The sequence below is a fragment of the Carettochelys insculpta genome, chromosome 7, assembly GCF_033958435.1.
Source record: "Carettochelys insculpta isolate YL-2023 chromosome 7, ASM3395843v1, whole genome shotgun sequence".
NCBI classification, from domain to species: domain Eukaryota; kingdom Metazoa; phylum Chordata; order Testudines; family Carettochelyidae; genus Carettochelys; species Carettochelys insculpta.
Window position 1 is genome coordinate 8,783,181 of NC_134143.1, and position 17,817 is coordinate 8,800,997.

The 17,817-nt window shown below is 49.7% G+C and overlaps 1 protein-coding gene across 1 annotated transcript in view; it reads left to right on the forward strand.

Moving 5' to 3' along the window:
- Positions 1 to 17,817, forward strand: part of WDFY4 (WDFY family member 4) — a 217,747-nt gene that overhangs the window by 64,649 nt on the left and 135,281 nt on the right. Inside the window, exons 14-19 of the mRNA XM_074999912.1 lie at positions 2,974 to 3,071; positions 4,269 to 4,476; positions 4,583 to 4,659; positions 5,115 to 5,333; positions 10,095 to 10,279; positions 15,483 to 15,714. Coding sequence (XP_074856013.1) covers positions 2,974 to 3,071; positions 4,269 to 4,476; positions 4,583 to 4,659; positions 5,115 to 5,333; positions 10,095 to 10,279; positions 15,483 to 15,714 — 1,019 coding nt within the window. The remainder of the gene's footprint in view (positions 1 to 2,973; positions 3,072 to 4,268; positions 4,477 to 4,582; positions 4,660 to 5,114; positions 5,334 to 10,094; positions 10,280 to 15,482; positions 15,715 to 17,817) is intronic.

The following is a 17,817-nucleotide window of genomic DNA, read 5'->3' on the forward strand; positions in this document are numbered from 1 at the left end:
CCATGGCCCCAGGTGGCTCCTGCTCTGAGGAGCTGGTGGGTGGGGCAGCAGGCGGGACATCAGCAGGTGGGACATCACCAGGCGGGACGACAGCGGGCGGGACATCAGTGGGCAGGGCAGCGGGGAGTGCAGGACGGAGGACATCGGGGGGAGGCAGATGGGCCACCAGCTCCTCAAGGGTATCGGCTACCCGGTTAAAGGTGGCCATGAACTCGCGCCAGGCCTCCCGGTGCCAGGCGGCCTCCCGCTCCTCGAATTGGAGCCTCCGCTCCATGCGGTCCGCCTGGCACTGGAGGGCAGCAGCCACCTCTGGGTCATAGGTGGTGGTGGTGTGGCGGTGTCGTCCCCTGGAGTGGACCTGGACTGGGGCAGGTGGTGTCTCTGACAGCTGGTGCTCCAGTGGTCTGGGAGGGCTGTCGGGGACGACGGATGGTGCGACTGCAGAAATAGGGGGAAAGGGGGAAGGGAGGCCGTGAGTACCCAGCCTTGACCCGTGGCCCACCCCCCATCCCCCCAAGGGCCTGTGTCCCCACCCCATCCATCCCCCATTGGTGCATGCAGTGATCCTGTGGGTGGCCCCCTCCAGTGGTCCTCCCCTCTCCCTTCCCACCAGGGGTGGGGCACGGGACTGTCCATGGGTGGAGGTGCTGCTGGGCACTGGTGGCTGTGGCACCGTCCCTGTGTTGTGGATTGCCTGGGCCATGTCAGGCCGGGGTCTTGTGGGGAAGTGTGGGGCCCCTGGTCAAGTGGTGCCCCTGCCCCATGCTCAGGGGGTCTGTGCCCTGTGGAGTACGTACCTGACAGTGCACTGCCAGGCTCCGGAGATGCCCATGAGGCAGACACCCAGCTGGATCCATGGGACGACATGTCCAGCACCACCTCCCCCTCCTCACTGGACCACTCTGTGGCTGGGGTGGAAGGTCCCGGCAGTAGGTGTGGGGGGGCAGGGCTGGCCTCTGGTCCTGACCCTGTCTCCGAGGCCGGCTGGGGCTTATCGGCCATGGTGTCAAGGGTGGCTGGGGGGGAGGAGGAGGTGCCCCGGGGGCCCAGGATAGCCCTGAGCTCCTGGTAATAGGGGCAAGCAGCGGGGGCAGCCCCAGACCAGCTGGCCGAGTCCCGGGCCTGGGCATAACCCTGCCGCAACTCCTCGATCTTGCTCCTGATGTGGTCAGGAGTGCGGGCAGGGTGACCCTGGGCAGCCAGGCCCTCAGCCAGCTGGGCAAACGCCTCCGCGTTCCGCCACTTGATCCCCATGACATGCAGCACCTCCTCCTCCCCCCAGAGCCCCAGCAGGTCTCGGAGCTCAGGGTCTGTCCAGGAGGGGTCCCACTTCCTACCCAACCGGCTGGAGGCCTGGGAGCCCTGGGATGGCCCGGAGGGGGAGCTCTGCGGATGCTCGTGAGGCTGGCTGGCTGCCATGATGTCCCTCTGGCAGTGCAGGGACACCACGTGGCAGGGCTGCTGTGTGCACACTGCCAGCTTCCTGATATGGGGTTTCTGGGTCCCTGTGGCTTTAAGAGCCGCTGAGTGCAGAGACCATAGAGCTCCGCAGGGGCTGGACAGAGCGTCTCAACCCCTCAGCTGATTGCCGCCATGGAGAACTCTGCTGTTTCAAAGTAGCGGGACGTGGATCGCCTACACACACCCTACTTCGAAGTTCAACGTCGAAGTAGGGCGTTATTCCCATCTTCTGATGGGAATAGTGATTTCGACGTCTCGCCGCTTAACGTCGATTTCAACGTCGAAATAGCACCCGGTGCGTGTAGACACAACAGGTGCTATTTCAACGTTGTGCCGGCTACTTTGAAGTAGCCGGCTAGTGTAGACGTAGCCAAAGTGTGAGGAAATAGAATATGTAAAAAGTTTGCAAATGTCCTGCAGTAAAAATATATCACATTACAAATCTTCATGTGTGTGCTGTACTTAAAATAGGGGTTACAAAAAGTATAGTTTGACATTATTTATTAAGGACTGTCTTGTATTCACATGAAGTGCAGCTCTTGAACTATTGAGATTTTTACCAAATTGGAAAAAATGGCTCTTGCTGCTATTTTGGTTGCCAATCCCTCATCTAACCTCTCCAGTCATCTTGTCCAAAGCTGAGCTGTAGTTTGATTTCTTGTGAGACTTCTAAAGCTTTCTTCTTGTTGGTGGGGTGGCAACTAAGAGTTTCTTGTGAAACTGTGGAACTTTGCCTGCAAATCCCAGCCGGCACCAGACTAAGCAAAGGTCTAGGAGAGAAGTAAATATTGGGGCTGATGTGACCAGCGCTGTGATGCAAATACCTAGAGATGCTGAAATATACAACACCAACATATCATATCTAAAATGCAACAGATAATCAAGAGGATTTTATAAGGCTCTTGAGTCACCTGATCTTAGGAACCTCTTACTTTAAGATCTTTCCAAGATCCTTCTGAAATCAGTGCATTTCACATAAAGTGTGATGCCGCTGCTAATTTTAAACTCACATCCAGCTCAGTGTGCACACAAGTTTTCACGGGAGCTGGTAGGACAGCTTTGCTTTTCCCCTTCCCTCCCCCGCCTTTTTATTTTATTTTATTTTTTTAAACAAAATGTGAGATAAAATCCATTTATTTAATTTCATTTAAAAACTTTTTCTGGAATTTTTTTAAGCATAATTGATGAAAACAAGTAATATGAAGATTTTTGTTTTATTTCAAATGTGGCTCTAAGAAAAATATTTAGAAAGTGCGGGCTAAAAAAAGATGAAACGAACAATTTCTTCTTGAATTTGGAAAATCTGTGGAAAATGTGGATTCCTTCCAAAGCCCTTGTTTTATGTGGGAAAAGCTTTAGCTTGTGATTTTTTTTTGGGTGGAGAAGAAGGGGGTTCCTCTCTGCCTTACGAAACAAAGGTGGTTTCAGCAGTTGGTAACAGCAGAGATCTGCAATGTATGCATTGATGCAAGTGCACCCAGTTCTCTCACCTCAAGGCGTTTGTGTTCTCAGGCAGTTCCTCTGGCTTGGGACCCCTCCGCCAGCCATGACTGGGGCATGCAGAAGCCCAGCTCAAGAGGCAAGTTTAGGTAAAGACACTTGGAATGAAGGTGAGAGCAGCACCATGGAGCATGATGTTAATATTCTGGGTGCATGTGCTGGGGAGGGGAAGCTGCTGCCAGACGTACTTGCTCACAAGCCAGGCACAGCAGAGACCTAGCATGCCAGAGAATATTCATCTCTAGAGTAGGCCACTGTGGCAATCTGGTGTGTTGGTCAACAGCAGAAGCTGGGCCAAAAGTGTTCAGAGCTCCCAGCACAAAGTTTTATGATTTGACTCTGTACTAGTCTTAATCCCTGAGGCTTAGTGGGAAGCCTACCACATGCTCCCAAGCGGAAAAAGACCACAGTGAGAACATGCGCCCGCTTCCTCAGGTATCAGTGACCCCATCAGGGCAGGGTGGTGCAGAGCCAATGCCACAAGTTCTGTGTGGCTCTTGCCTTTGTGTTGGGTTTAGCTGTTGAATGATGGAGGTGGGAAAGGAGCCAGCAGGGCTAGGTACTTGCTTGGAGGGACAGGAGGGCAGAGAAGTAAATTCCCATGTGAGGAGATAGGAGAAGAAAGCCTGCTGGCAGGAGCTCTTCTCATGAATCTGACCTACCACAGGGAGGACAGTTGGTTTGCTTTGGTTTGGTTTTTGGCTGAAACGTATTTCAATGAAAAATTCAGGTTTGGTGACATGGCAATACTTTGTGAGTTTGTGCTGGTTTCACCAAGCTGTTTGTGGAAAACAAAACCCATGGAAAACAAAAACATTATTTTTTTTTTCAGTTTGAACTGATTTTTTTGTTTCCAAAAGTTCCTTTAATTTCACTTCAGAATTCAAAAACCATTGAGAAACGTGGACATCGAAGTCAAAAGTTTCAGTTTTGTCCAAACTGTTTCTTCTGAACTGAAAGGAAACTTTTTTTTAAAAAAAAAACAAAACTTTTTTTTTCAATGTGCTGATAAGATCAATTTCCTGTTCAATGTGAAACTGTTTTGAATTTTCTTTTAAATTGCCAACTGACTACACAATGTATCATTCCCCCAGTTGCGCTCCTATTCTCACCTCTCTCCCCTACCCCTGCCGGCACTGGGAAGGTTTCTGCAACCCACTGAGGACTAGTGGTGCATAAAAGGACAAGCAGTGACATGTAAGGTAGATTCTTTGTGGCTGCAATCGGTGACATGGGACAGAAGCGTGATACAGAATGGAAGCAGTGATTGTATTGTGCATTGCTAATGCTGGGTGTTACTGTTCTAGATTCAAGAGCATCCATACCAGACAATCCTGTAGTCTCTCAGCCAGCCACGCAGACCGCCAGTTCCCCCTGGGTGTCCAGGGGCTCTGCAATGGCTCTCCAGACAGCAATGAGTCTCATCTCCATGACGTCACCGCGGAACTTCCAGCCACACAACACTTCCTTGGCGCCATCCTTCGTGGAGTTTGACATGTCCTCCGAGGGATACGGGTACTGCTGCAATTTAGGCCTCTCTTTCTTTGACTCTATAGGGCCTCCAGTCCCTTATCATGGCTCTCAAAGAGAGGCTTGAATGTCTGCTTTCTTTGCTTTGCAGCTGTTTGTTCCTCCCCACACTCTCCACGGTGATGGGCCCCAGTGCGGAACTTTCCATCTCGGGAGGGATCGGAACAGGTAGGTCCCTGCTGGCTCATGCGACACCTTCTGAGGAAAAGGCTTTCCTGTGCTCAGGCACCCTGCAGCAGCCAGAGTGGTTTGCATCCAAGACCACAGCTTGTATGTCCTTGCCTCTGATCCAGCCCTAAAGTGTAGTCCCCAGGCCCCTCTCTGCAAGAGGCCACCTTCCAACATCTGCTCTGACCGATAGGAGCAAAGGGGAGACGTACGGCAGGGCAGATAACAGGAAAACACCTGTCCAGTAGATAGAGCACGGAATGGCGGTAGTGGGGCCAACTAGGAATTAAAGTTCCTGGATTCCACTGTGGCTGCTGGGAGAAGTCCCTTGATTGCTCTGTGATTAATGCTTCAAAAATGCTTTGAGATGCTCCGTGAAAAGAAGCAAAGCCGTGTTGTAAGAATCTGAGCAGGGGTGCCTACTCCCTCGCACTCATTTCATTTCCTAACCACAGGTGCCAGAGTGTTCCCGCCCTCGAATGGCCTGACAGTCTCCTCCTGGTTCCTGGTCAGCAGGTTCTGTTCTGCCCGCGATGCTCACCCACTGCGCTTCCTCACTGTGGTGCGACACATGTCGAGGATCGAGCAGGAATTTGTCTGCTTTGCTGTCAGCTTCTCCCCCGTGGACCGCTCCTTCGTCATCTCTACAGAGGAAATGGAGTTCCAGCCACTGGGTAAGGCTTTCTCTGGCCAGCTGCTGGGCACTGCAGGGGCAGGGCTCACTTATTTGGGGGTTGGGGGACTAGAAATTTAAAGGGGAATCTTCACTTTCTTTTAAAAGAACGAATTCTAGTCTCTAATCTGCCAAGAGCCTTGGGAAGTAGAAACAGCTACCACCTAATGGCTGGGGACAAAAGAGCTAAGGAGAGGGAGTGTTGGTCCCTATATCTCTTCCCCCACTTGGCTGTGTCCACGTACTTTTCTGTCTGCTTGTCTCTGGGTTCAATATGGCCACCCGTCCCCGCAGCGTCCAGTGCCTGTATTCACCAAGGGATGTCGACAGTATGGCTCTGGGGGTTCCAAGGCCGAACTCTTTGGCACCTAGAAAATCCTGCAAAGCCTGACTGAGCTGCCTCCAAATCCCTGGGCAGTAAACAGGGAGAGACAGCTTCCTTTGACTGTGATTCACAAAACCCAGTGCACAAGGCAGCTCCTTGCTTCAACCAGCCCATGGGAGAGGCCCAGGAAAGGGCTGTCCGCTGAGCCCATGGAGTTAGGTGCCTATATCTGGGCTTCAGGGAGACAGCAATGCCGGAACCTTTTTTCAAGCTGGGCGCCTCAGGAGTTCTGTGCAAAAATAGGGGGCGGGTGAGGGGAGGGAAGAGAATGACTTCGCTCCTCCCTTTTAGCCCCATGGTTGGGGTACTGATCTGGGATGTGGGAATCACCTCGTTCAAGCCCCGTCTCTCAACCTGATGAGGTGAGGGGAGCTGCTGAGAGATCTGCTGCTTCTCAGGTGAGTGCTTTTGCCACTGGGCCATGGCACATAGTGATATGAAGTCCCTCAGTCTCTCTTGCTGAAGCTGTTCCATTGAGGATTTAAGATATCAGGGAGGACCTGCTCCCCCAGACCTGGGAGGTAACCTCTGAGTATGCCCACCAGCCTGGGCCCTGCACCTGGGGCAGGCAGCTGAATGCCTGTCTTCCTGTGGTTGGAGAATCACTTTATGGCTTTGGCAGGAGATGGGAGCCCAGGATTCTAGAGAGAGGCAGGAGCACGCAGAGCCAGTGGCAGAAATGGGTGCAGAGTTCAACAGGAGTTTTGTGAGTAGCCTGGGTGCTTTACACATACAGCGAATAGCAGCAGTTGACCTGGGGAATTCTTACCGGACCAGGTCTAATAGGCCAGAGTAGCAGAAAGGAGCTGGATATCAACCAAAGATTAATCTTGGTTCTACATATTACTCCACTTTTATTCCTTGCACTTGTGCTCTACTTAGGGCAGTGTCATTTACTGCTGTTAGCAGAACTTTGTGCAGCTTGGAGTGAAAGTGGAATGACATTGATGCAGATTTCAGTGCAAGTTAAACAGCTATACTGTGCATTAAGTGCTCTTTTATTTTCCTTTTTAATTACCTTTCTCTTTCCCTTTCCCAAACCCTCAAGAGAAAGATGGAACACACGTGAAAAATCATTTATGTCATCTGTTGTATCATCTGTTACACTGTGTGGGAACCCCATAGTGCTATCCCAGGTGGGATCTGCAAACCTGATATCAAAAACAGAGGCCATCTGGCTGTATTCAAGCAATCGTTTCATTTGTCTCACTTAAGCTGTGTCTACACATGCACGCGACTTCGAAGTAGCGGCACTAACATCGAAATAGCGCCCGTCGCGGCTACACGCGTCGGGCGCTATTTCGAAGTTAACTTCGACGTTAGGCGGCGAGACGTCAAAGTCGCTAACCTCATGAGGGGATCGGAATAGCGCCCTACTTCGACGTTCAACGTCGAAGTAGGGACCGTGTAGACGATCCGCATCCCGCAACGTCGAAATTGTGGGGTCCTCCGTGGCAGCCATCAGCTGGGGGGTTGAGAGACGCTGTCTCTCCAGCCCGTGCAGGGCTCTATGGTCACCGTGTGCAGCAGCCCTTAGCCCAGGGCTTCTGGCTGCTGCTGCTGCAGCGGGGGATTCATGCTGCATGCACAGGGTCTGCAACTCGTTGTCGGCTCTGTGTATCTTGTGCTGTTTAGTGCAAGTGTGTCTGGGAGGGGCCCTTTAAGGGAGCGGCTGGCCGTTGAGTCCGCCCTGTGACCCTGTCTGCAGCTGTGCCTGGCACCTTTATTTCGATGTGTGCTACTGTGGCGTGTAGACGTTCCCTCACTGCGCCTATTTCGATGTGGTGCTGCGCAACGTCGATGTTGAACATCGACGTTGCCAGCCCTGGAGGACATGTAGACGTTATTCATCGAAATAGCAACTTCGATGTAGGCTTCACGTGTAGACGTAGCCTTAGAGATGAGTAGACAATTGTTTTTACCAGTTTGGCCACTCTGTGTGGGGGTGGGGAGGGTGGGTGGGTATGAACCAGTTCATTTTGAATAAAAATGGATTTTTTTTTTGCTGTTGTTTTTTGTCAACATAATCAGAAACAGACGTTTCGTCCAGGTTGAATGAAAATGTTTTGACCGTCTTTTTGATGTGACATTTTCACAGTGTGATGTCTAAAGGACTCATTTAGAAAACGTCACATCAAACTGTTCAGATGTTTTTCACAAAAAAATTATTCTGACTTGGATTAAACCATTTGCCGAATTCAAGCAAGTTATATTGACAATTCAGCCAAAATTTTTCACCCACCTCTAGTAAGAATGGCTTAGAAGTACTGGTTGAACTACTCTAGCCTGGCACCCTCAGGACCTGACCAGTGCCTAATGAGAGAATTTGCCAGAACACAGGAGGTCAATGTTGTCTAGCAGTATCACCAACACATCCAGTGCTCACTGAACTTTTAGAAGACATTTACGGGTAAATTAGAGCTACATAACAGCACAGAACATGGAGACCCAGCACTGGTGGCTGGAAGCAAACTTTATGGGACCATGGGAAAGTTGGCCATACCCATGATAACTGGGTATCTGTGTAACTAAAATCATGCTGGATTACGGATATGGCTGGACAAGAGAGTGCCAGACTGGAGAGGTTCAACCTGTATATATCAAGCCTCTACAGAAGTGGCTATGTCAAATTCTGAGGCAATGCATTGGAACATACAGTAATCCCTCGATTTACACTGAAGTTGCATCTGGGCAACCTCCGCCTAAATCAAATTTTGCATAAATGGGGTGGGAGAGTTGGGGAGATCCCCAGAATTCCCCAGGCTGGGGGACTGGGCACCTAAGCTAAGTGGGGAGGGGCAGCCATGCAGCCACCGGCTTCTCCCAGTTGGGAGAACGGCACCGCAAGCAGCTGTGTGTCCGCCTGCCTCTCGCAGCTGGGGGAACTAGGGACTGTGGGTGGTTTCCATTTGACTTAACTCGCATTCATGTGAGTTAAGTGCTTTTCGAGGGTTTACTGTATTGCGCTCTGTCTTCAGTTCCCTTCAGTGTTTGGTAGGAAGTTTTACAGGGTTCGCTCATAGACTGCTATATTACTGTGACTGGACTACCAAGTCCCAGTTGCTGAGAAGTGCCTGGAATTAAGGGCTATCTCATGCATGCACACATGTGCACACACAGTATGTCATTCTAGGGTCCTTCTCAAGAGCAGAAATTCAGTAGTCCGGTTGTATGCATATGTCGCTCTGTAGCTGTGTAAGATCTAGCTATTAGTACTGTATCTGCACTCGCAATGGTATTAGACGTTATAAATCCCATTGTTGCTGTGCACTGTGTAGATTATTATGGCTCCTGCGTGAACTCTTCCCCACAAGAGCTGGTGCCTTCTCCTACCAAAATGGTTTCTTAAACGTGTGAAATAACACCCCTTTTGCCATTAATATTCTGCTCTTCAAGAAGATGACATAAATTAACCTGCTAAATAGTGCCAGGTGCCCAGAAGTCTTTGAGAGGAGGGCAGTTTATAAATTAATACATGTTGTTACTCTCACTGATAATGAGATGAGGGACGTGCATAGATCTGGAGCAAAGGACAGCCTGAGAGGGCAGTGAGCACTGCCCAAGCTCCTGGCTTCCAAAGCAAATAGCTGTCTGGCTTCTCTACCCTGGTTATTGAATGGCTATGCTCAGGTTATCACCTATCCATTTCTAGTTACCCAGTGGTCAGCGCTGAGATTGGTATTTCAGATGTGACTCTGATTAATCCGTGGGAGAAGGGACTGGGGCTAAGACTGGAGTGTGTACTACTGCTGGGATTGTTATAGAAGTCTGGTGGAGTTAGGTGCCTGATTCCCGTTGAACAAGAGCTCAGTTCCCTTTGGCATCTTTGAAAACACTGGCTTAACTGTCACTATAATGCAGTCACCACATACAAAGTATCTGACCTTGGCCAGGCTCCCAGAGATCCTTTTCATAGCACCTCAGAAAATGAGGACCCCCAAGGCTTTGCCCTGTTTAGAGTTGGTTTCTTTTTACTGCATGAAGGACGCTGAGAAAAAGCCACTGTTCTCGAGAGCTGGAAGTAGGCGGGAGCAAGGTTTCAGTACACACCGTGTGAATCTCCAAGGTTAGGGAAACATTAGGTCCTGATAATAGAACTCCTGAATGTTAGGGACTTTTTAATCACTTTCTCCCTCCTATAATTACTTTCCAGAAGCTCCCTAGTCCTACCCCCTGGCTTTGCTACTGATAACTATGTGAGCTTGGGAAAGTCACTTCACCTCTCTGTAGCTCAGTTTCACTGTCAGTACCTTAACATTAGGTGCATTACAACAATGCCCACAGGCCCTCCTCAGGATTAGGGTATATTTTGCCAGGCCCTGTGCAAACCCACAATAAAGGACAGCTGCTGGTTAAGAGCTTATTCTTCTCTTGCAGATACCATGGAACCTGAAGAGGAGGTCTCAAATCACCCCTCAGCCCCAGCTCAAGTGGAGTTCAGCTGCACCAAATTGCTAGCCACTGGGCAGTGGCATCACCTCACAGTGACGGTTGCTAAGGAAACAAAAAGGAACTGCATGGTTTTGGCATATGTCAATGGAGAGTTGCTTGGCTCTGCTAAGGTAGAGGTGCTCTTCATGGAATCTATGGGGATGCAAAGGCTTTAGGTGTATATTTTCAAGAGTGAATTGTCATTTGGGGTGGATCAGTGTTGGGGTCACAGGAGGAGGCCCTGGGAAGCTGTGGAGAGACTCTGAGCCTCTGTGTGACTGCCCAGTCATCCACAACCGTGCTAAGACTAATGGGATTTCCCTGTAACTCAGACACCCATATAGGTTTGTAGTGTCTCACCGCTCCCCCACCCGGCTTGCTGCACCAGTGGAACACTCTGGGGGCATGTCCGCATGGCTGTGTTTTTTTGCCAATCCCTGCCTTTTGGCGACAAAAACAGCGAGTGTGTCCATAGTGCAACGCCGCTTTTTCTGGAAAAATGCCCAGTTGGCGTGACAAAAATCTTCCATCCCCACGAGAGGGTTTTTCCTTTTTCCCTCCCTCTATTTCTGACAAAGAGCCAGTATACACACTGTTGTTTGTAGTGCCAACAGAAATGGCTTCCTCCAGTATCCCACAATGCCTGCTTTGATCTTTCCGGCCCTTCACATGTGGATGTGTTCCCTTTCAAAGACCCTGGAAGTAGCTAACCGCCCACCGTGGACATGGTCTGTGAACAGAGAAAGCAAAGGTGAACACTCTCTGGCAATTTTCGTTTTGTCTGCTTGTGGGTGTCCACCTAAGTTTTGTTGACAATAATTGGCAGTGAAGGCTTAGCCTGAGTTTCCCATCCCTTGGGCAATCATTCCCTGCATCCTGGCCATACTGGTGTCAGACAATCTGTGAATTAACTTGTCTCATCAAATAATAGACTCAGTGGCTATGTCTACACTAGCCCCAAACTTCGAAATGGCTATATAAATGGCCATTTCGAGGTTTACCAATGAAGTGCTGAAATACATATTCAGCGCCTCATTAGCATGCGGGCGGCCGCGGCACTTCAAAATTGGCGCAGCTCGCCACCACATGGCTCATCCCGACAGGGCTCCTTTTCGAAAGGACCCCACCTACTTTGAAGTCCCCTTATTCCCAAGTGCTCACAGGAATAAGGGGACTTTGAAGTAGGCAGGGTCCTTTCGAAAAGGAGCCCCATTGGGACGAGCCGCGCGGCAGCGAGGCGCGTCAATTTCGAAGTGCCGCGGCCGCCCGCATGCTAATGAAGCGCTGAATATGCATTTCAGCGCTTCATTAGTAAACTTCGAAATGGCCATTTGCGTGGCCATTTCGAAGTTTGGGGCTAGTGTAGACGCGGCCCTTTCGTCCAATGGATGCAAAGTCTGCTTCTGTGTAACGCTTTCCCAGTAAAGGCAATCTGTTTCATTCCAAATATGTTCTTTCTCATAACTGAGAAAAATTATGGTGCCTTATGGGACCTATATCCATTTTGAGAATGAAAACTTAATTTCATTTGCCTTCTTTTAAATGACTCTGGAAGTCATCAATAAAAGCAGGCCCGTGCGTCGCAATCAATTAAAGGATTCGCAGCAAATGTGTTTATTATAAGTCAAGCAACCCAAAATAAAAACAAAACGAGGGGTAAATAGGAGATGAGACCAGAGTCTGTGTCTTGAGGAAATGAGGTGGTGCTTCTTCTAGATATGGGAGGTAAAGAGGAAATCAGACAACAAATCAGGACTAGACAAAGGGTCAGGGCCAGAATTTTAGGATGAAGGGAATTAAGGACCAGATCAGATCTATGAGAGTCATCTGACCCAGTCTCTTGCTATACCCAGCACCAGTGCTCCCTCTTAACCGAGTGCTTGGACGGCCACCAAGGAGAGATTCAGGTGTTGCCCAGCTAATTAGCAGAGTGACCCTGGAGCCCCCAGCTAGCAGCATGTGTTTCTATGGGTGGTGCACACCTGCAAATGCCTTGGTGCACAAAACAAAATTAGAGGGACCATTGCCCAGCACCAAATACTTCAGAGGAAAGTGTAAGGACCCTGCAGTCATATTTGTAGGATGATCTGGCCCCATAAAAGTCTTATCCCTACCCTAATAGGTAGACATCTCAAAGAGGTAGTCATGTTAGTCTGTATCTGCAAAAGCAATGAAGAACCCTGCGGCATCTTAAAGCAGCGGTGTCCAACAGGCATTCAAAGATCGCCTCATTTGTGGTTGTCATCTTTCTGCATTTGCCACAGTATGTCATACAAAACTGTATAGAGTCACAGAGAGGTTGCTGTGTTAGTTTGTATCTTCACAAAGCAAAGAAGCAGGCTTTTAGCACTTTAAACACTGCAGATGATTTATTAGGTGATGAACTTCCATGGGGACAGACCCACTTCTTCAGAATACCAGATCTGAAGAAGTGGGTCTGTCCCAGGAAAGTTCATCACCTAATAAATTATTTTGTTAGTCTTCAAACTGCTACATGACTGCTTCTCTGTTTTATATGTAGTGCCAGGCACCCCTAGCCCCAACCCCTAAATAAATGCCCTCCCCCAGCACCAGGTGTTCCCAGCGCCACCGCTCAGTGCTGGCAACAGAGCCGCAGCTGTCATGCGCTTCACCCACCAGGCACTGAGGCGTGTGGATTGAGCAGGCAGACGGCACTCCCAGCGTGTGGCTATCAGGGGGAGCCGCATTTAAAGGCTCCAAAATCTGGGTGTGGCTCAAGAGCTGCGAGTTGGCCACCCCCTTATTCACCTCAATGCAGTGTCCTATTCGCCATATGTGGCGAGTGGAGAACCTATTGGACACCACTGCCTTAAAGAAAGACTAAGAGATTTATTTGGGCCTAAATTTTTTTAGGCAAAACCACTTCATCAGATGCCCAAAAAAGTCTGTTTAATATTTAAGCTGCCACCAGACTCATCATTGTGCTTTTTAACAGTCAGAGGCTGCATTAAGCTCTGACAATGGTTGCTTAGTATTTACTGTTATAACTGAACTCTTTTCGAAACTAGGACACAAGCAGCCTAAGGCAGGAGCTTATGTCCATCTATCAGCACTGAAGTGGCCTGAGTTTCAAAGAGACTGAGCTCCTATTGAGGTAGACTGCAGCTGCTGTGTGATCACACTTTGAGAAAAATTTTCCTCTTGTTTAGGTGTCGATGTAGCTGCCTGGCCTTTAGGCTCCTGGTGTTGAAATTTGTCTCCTAAGTAATGATGGGTGTGCTGTAGCCTCTCTCTAGCTTTGATTGCGACAGAGTTTCCGTTACAAGCCTGATACTGGATCCTTCTCTAAAATCTCTCCCCCGCCTCTCCCCAGCCCTCCGTTTAAAAAACAAAAGGATCTATTGGCCTCAGGGGAAGATTAAGTTTGGGAGCAAGGTAGAGGATTTTTCTACAGTTTGAACCTCTCAGGAATGGCTCCTTTAGGACCTGACCAGTGCTGAAGCAGAGACTTTGCTATACCACAGGAGGTCAATGTTTTCTAGCAGCATTAACACTGCCACTACTTACTGGGCTCTTAGAAGACATTGAGGGGTAAATTAGAGCTAAAGAACAGCACAGAACACTGACAGCCAGGACTGGTGGCTGGAAACACATTTTATAGGACCGTGGGAACCTTGGCCACACCCAGGGTAAGCGGACATCTGGCTCACTGAAATCATGCCAGACCACAGATGTTGCCAGACCAGAGAATGCTGGACTAGAGAGGTTCAACCTGTACTACATTTGAAATGAACTGGATGGTAGGGTTTTCAAAAATGCCTATGTGACTTGCCAATTGGTACTTTTGAAAGTGATTTAGAAGTACTCAAACGGTTCCCAAAATCTCAGTTGTAAACATAATTACGTGTTAGTTTGTTTGTTATAGCAGAGCTTAAGGATGGACTCACCAAGAACAGGGCCCAGAGTAGCACACTCTCTGCCCAGAAAATTTGATGTTAGATGATCTAGACCTTAGTCTAGTTTTTACAGTCTAGAAGAGTACAATACAATGGCTCCTCAGAGTCCAAAGAGGTGTCTGAACCTTTTGTTGCATTGTGGTTGACTAGCCTCCCCCAGAGCCTAGCTTCAATGTTGCCTTGATTACGATCAAAGGAGAAAATTGACAAGTTATCAAGTTACAAACCCCACTCTGTAACTTCATCCATACATTGCAAATAGCCCCACTGAAGTTAACAGGGTGCAGTGGGAGGGCTCAGCCCAAATGTAATGAATTGTAGAACTGGGGCTTTAAGTAGTCAAATAGGGTGACAAAGGATTGCTGGTGTCCAATATCAGGATTTCCAAAGTTGTTTAAGGAGTTAGGAACCCAAATCACATTACTGAACATCCCTGTTACAACAAAAGGAGTTGCTGACATGGAAGTAGCATCGGGGAAGTATTACATGCAGATTTTGCTTCTTTGCTGTTGTTTAGCAGCGGAGAGCAAAGAAGTGATTTATCGGCTCCGTGGGTCACTGGAGAGCACTCTGTAGTCACTGATGGTGCACAGAGCAGAGGAGACCAGTGCAGGGATAGTAATGGGTGCGCCAGCCAAATGCCCCTGCCCTTCTCCCTCCCTGTCCCTGCTCTGCCCATACCCAACCCTTCCCTGCCCATGCCCTGTCCTCACCCCACCCTTGCTCTGCCCTTGCCATGGTGCTTCCTGTGAGTATGGAGGCAGTTCCCCCATCGCCTGGAGTGGTGCAGCCTCAGAGCAGCACTTTTGAGCCGTCCCACTGCAGGAGAGGGGTGGAACCCCACCATACTAATCAGAAGTGGCACAGCACTCATGGAGAGTGAAGGGGATGGGCAACACGGGGGTTGCATGTGGCCCCCTGTGCACCCCTGCACGTCGCCTATGATGCAGAACACGCTGGAGGCTATTAGGGAGTCTACTTGGTATCCCATTGCAGGCAGGAAAAGCCAGATGTATCGAGAGCACAGGCTACAAAAGCCTAGTTTAAAATGCTGCAAAGACTGGGCCTATTAGAGCCCTGGTGAAAACCTGCTAAGATCCCTCTGATTGCACCAGAGATGAACTGAGCCTGATGTAGTTACATCCTCTCGGAGTGAAACTGCGCAGTCCCTTGTCAATGTCACTCCTTGTCACTCCCAGCTCAGTGATTTGACCCTGGGACTGACCCTCTTCATTTGCTGTGGCCCTCCTATTATTGTTCCTGGGACTTTCACAAAGTGGGGACCCACTCCTGTGATGTCCAGAGTGCCTGTGACTCCCCTTGACTTGAGCGGGGACCAGGACAAACAGTATCTAGTTGGGCACAGGGCTGCCAGCTCCACAGCTGCACCACTGAATTCTCTCTCTCTCTGGAGCAGATGCAGTACATCCAGCCCTTACCTGGGAGCAGTGTTTCCATGGAGCCGTCATCCTTCATCGACGTCTATGGCTACATAGCAACCCCCCGCATTTGGAAGCAGAAGTCCTCCTTGGCCTGGCGCCTGGGTCCTACCTATTTGTTTGAAGAGCCACTCTCTGGGGAAACCGTGGAGGTTATTAACAAGCTTGGGCCCTGCTACTTCAGCAACTTCCAGGCTGTTCAGCTTCCAGGTATGCAGGGTCTTCCCTCCACCACCGAGTCAGAGTCTTTATTTCCAGAGCTCTAATGAAGTGACAGGACAGCAAGGGAAACTGAGGCAGCAGGCAGGGCAGGATGCGGGGAGTGGGGAGAAGAGAGCGTGGGGGAGAACCCAGAAGTCTTGGCTCCCACGCCTTGCCCCAGCCAGGAGTGCACCTGTTGCAGCCCCATGAGACAGCAAACCCAGCACAGAGGGACCTGTTCCACCTCCCCAAGTGGACAGCTGCATCCTCAGCCCTGGTGTGAGCTAGGGACATTGAACCCAGGCAGGGCTCCTGGGGGAGCAGAGACCCTTGGGCAGGGAATGGGGGGTACTCCTAGAAGCCAAGATCTCTTCTGGGGTCCTCAGGTACGTGCTGAAAGCCATGGAGTTCCCGCAGGGCCTCCAAGACCATCCAGATATTGGCCTTGATCTTGGCTGAGTTCTAGTTGAGGGATTTCCAGAGCTCCATTAGCAACTTGGTTTTCCTGTCCACAAAGCACAGGTATGCGGGGACTTGGATGTGCTGCATGGGGTGTCTGCCAGACTTTATTATCCATTATTAATTTCCCCTAGTGTGCTGGGAAGCCTCCAGCAAGATGGAGTCCCATTGTGCTGAACATGGCACATACATGTAATACAACAGGCAGGACAGAAGAGGGTGAGAGGAAGGAAGCATAATTATGCCCATTTTACAGGGCAAACAGAGGCAAAGAGTGAGGCTTCTGCTAAGGGTTAGGCACCTAGTGGGGTTTTCAAAAGCATTAGACTGCCTATAGATATTGTCAGACACCTAACCACCTTACAAATTCTGCCTCAAAGTGACTTGCCCAGGTCACACCAGGCATCTGTAGCAGAGCCAAGGATTAAATGCAGATTGACTGATCTATCATGCTTTAGGTGCCCCCGTTCCCAGGGTCTCTGGCTACTTCCCGGTCTCCAGTGTGTTTCTCCCCACAACTCCTCCCTTCCCCATTGAGCACGTCAGGGCTGCTCTCCTCATGTGACCCTCCTGAGGCAGAGAAACTAAGGCAATCTCAGAGGCATGTTGAGTACAGACATGACACACAACCCTAATGCGAGCGCGAGTTGCAGTGTAGATGGCGAACAACACTTAGGGCAGTGGAATACAGATGAGCCGGAACCCGAGTGTGTGTACCCCACATGGCTCTGCCTGCCCCAGCTGTCTCTCCCTATCTACATGGCTCTTTTTAGCAGGGCAGCATCCTACTGCCCTGCCCCCCAGTGCTGTTTGAGGCTTTCCTGCGCCTCTCCCCCGTCTCACTGAAGGAGCCTTTCATTGCCCCACATAGCTACACGCTGCCGGGTGGAAGCAACCTTTTTCACTGAGGCATGTACTTTACACACAGCTGCCAGACTAAGCCAGTCAGGTGACTTGCCCAGGGTCACACAGGATGTCTGTGGCGGAGCTGGAACTGAACACAGATTTCCCCCAGCCTAGACAAGAGCTCTCACATCTGAGTCCCAGCTCAATGATTTGACCACAGGACTGACCTTCTTCATTTTCTATGGCCCTCTTGTTATTGAGGGAGATTTCAGACTGGGTGTGGCAGACCTTAAGAAATAAATTATATATTTGCAGTGATAGACAAAACCTTAGTAGAAAAGGAAGCAGCAATCTCCTGAACTGCAGAAGCCCTCAGAGGGGAATGGTGCAACGTGGGGCTGGGGGGTGAGCACACCAAGATACATTCAGTTTAATGAAGGAGCTTTTTAACAAAAGTATACTGTTAGCTTCAATTATTAAACAGGCAGACGGAGCATCTCCAGTACATCCGAGTTATTGATTGCTGCTTGTTCAACTGCTGAGTGTATCCATGTCTGCATTAGGAAGTAGGGGGCATGGGGGTGTCTTCTCCCACTTGGAAAGAGCAGAACAAACCCATCTGCTGAAGCTGCAGCCCAATGCAAAGGATATGGGCGCGGTGGCATTTTTCATCAAACCTGTTCTTGTAATGGAAAAATTGAGTTTTTTGACGACATTCTTTCTTCCGTGTAACATGACTGCTTTTGGTGGAAAACTTCTGGTTTTCTTTTGTCCAAAAAATGCAGTGCCTGGAAATCAAAATATTTC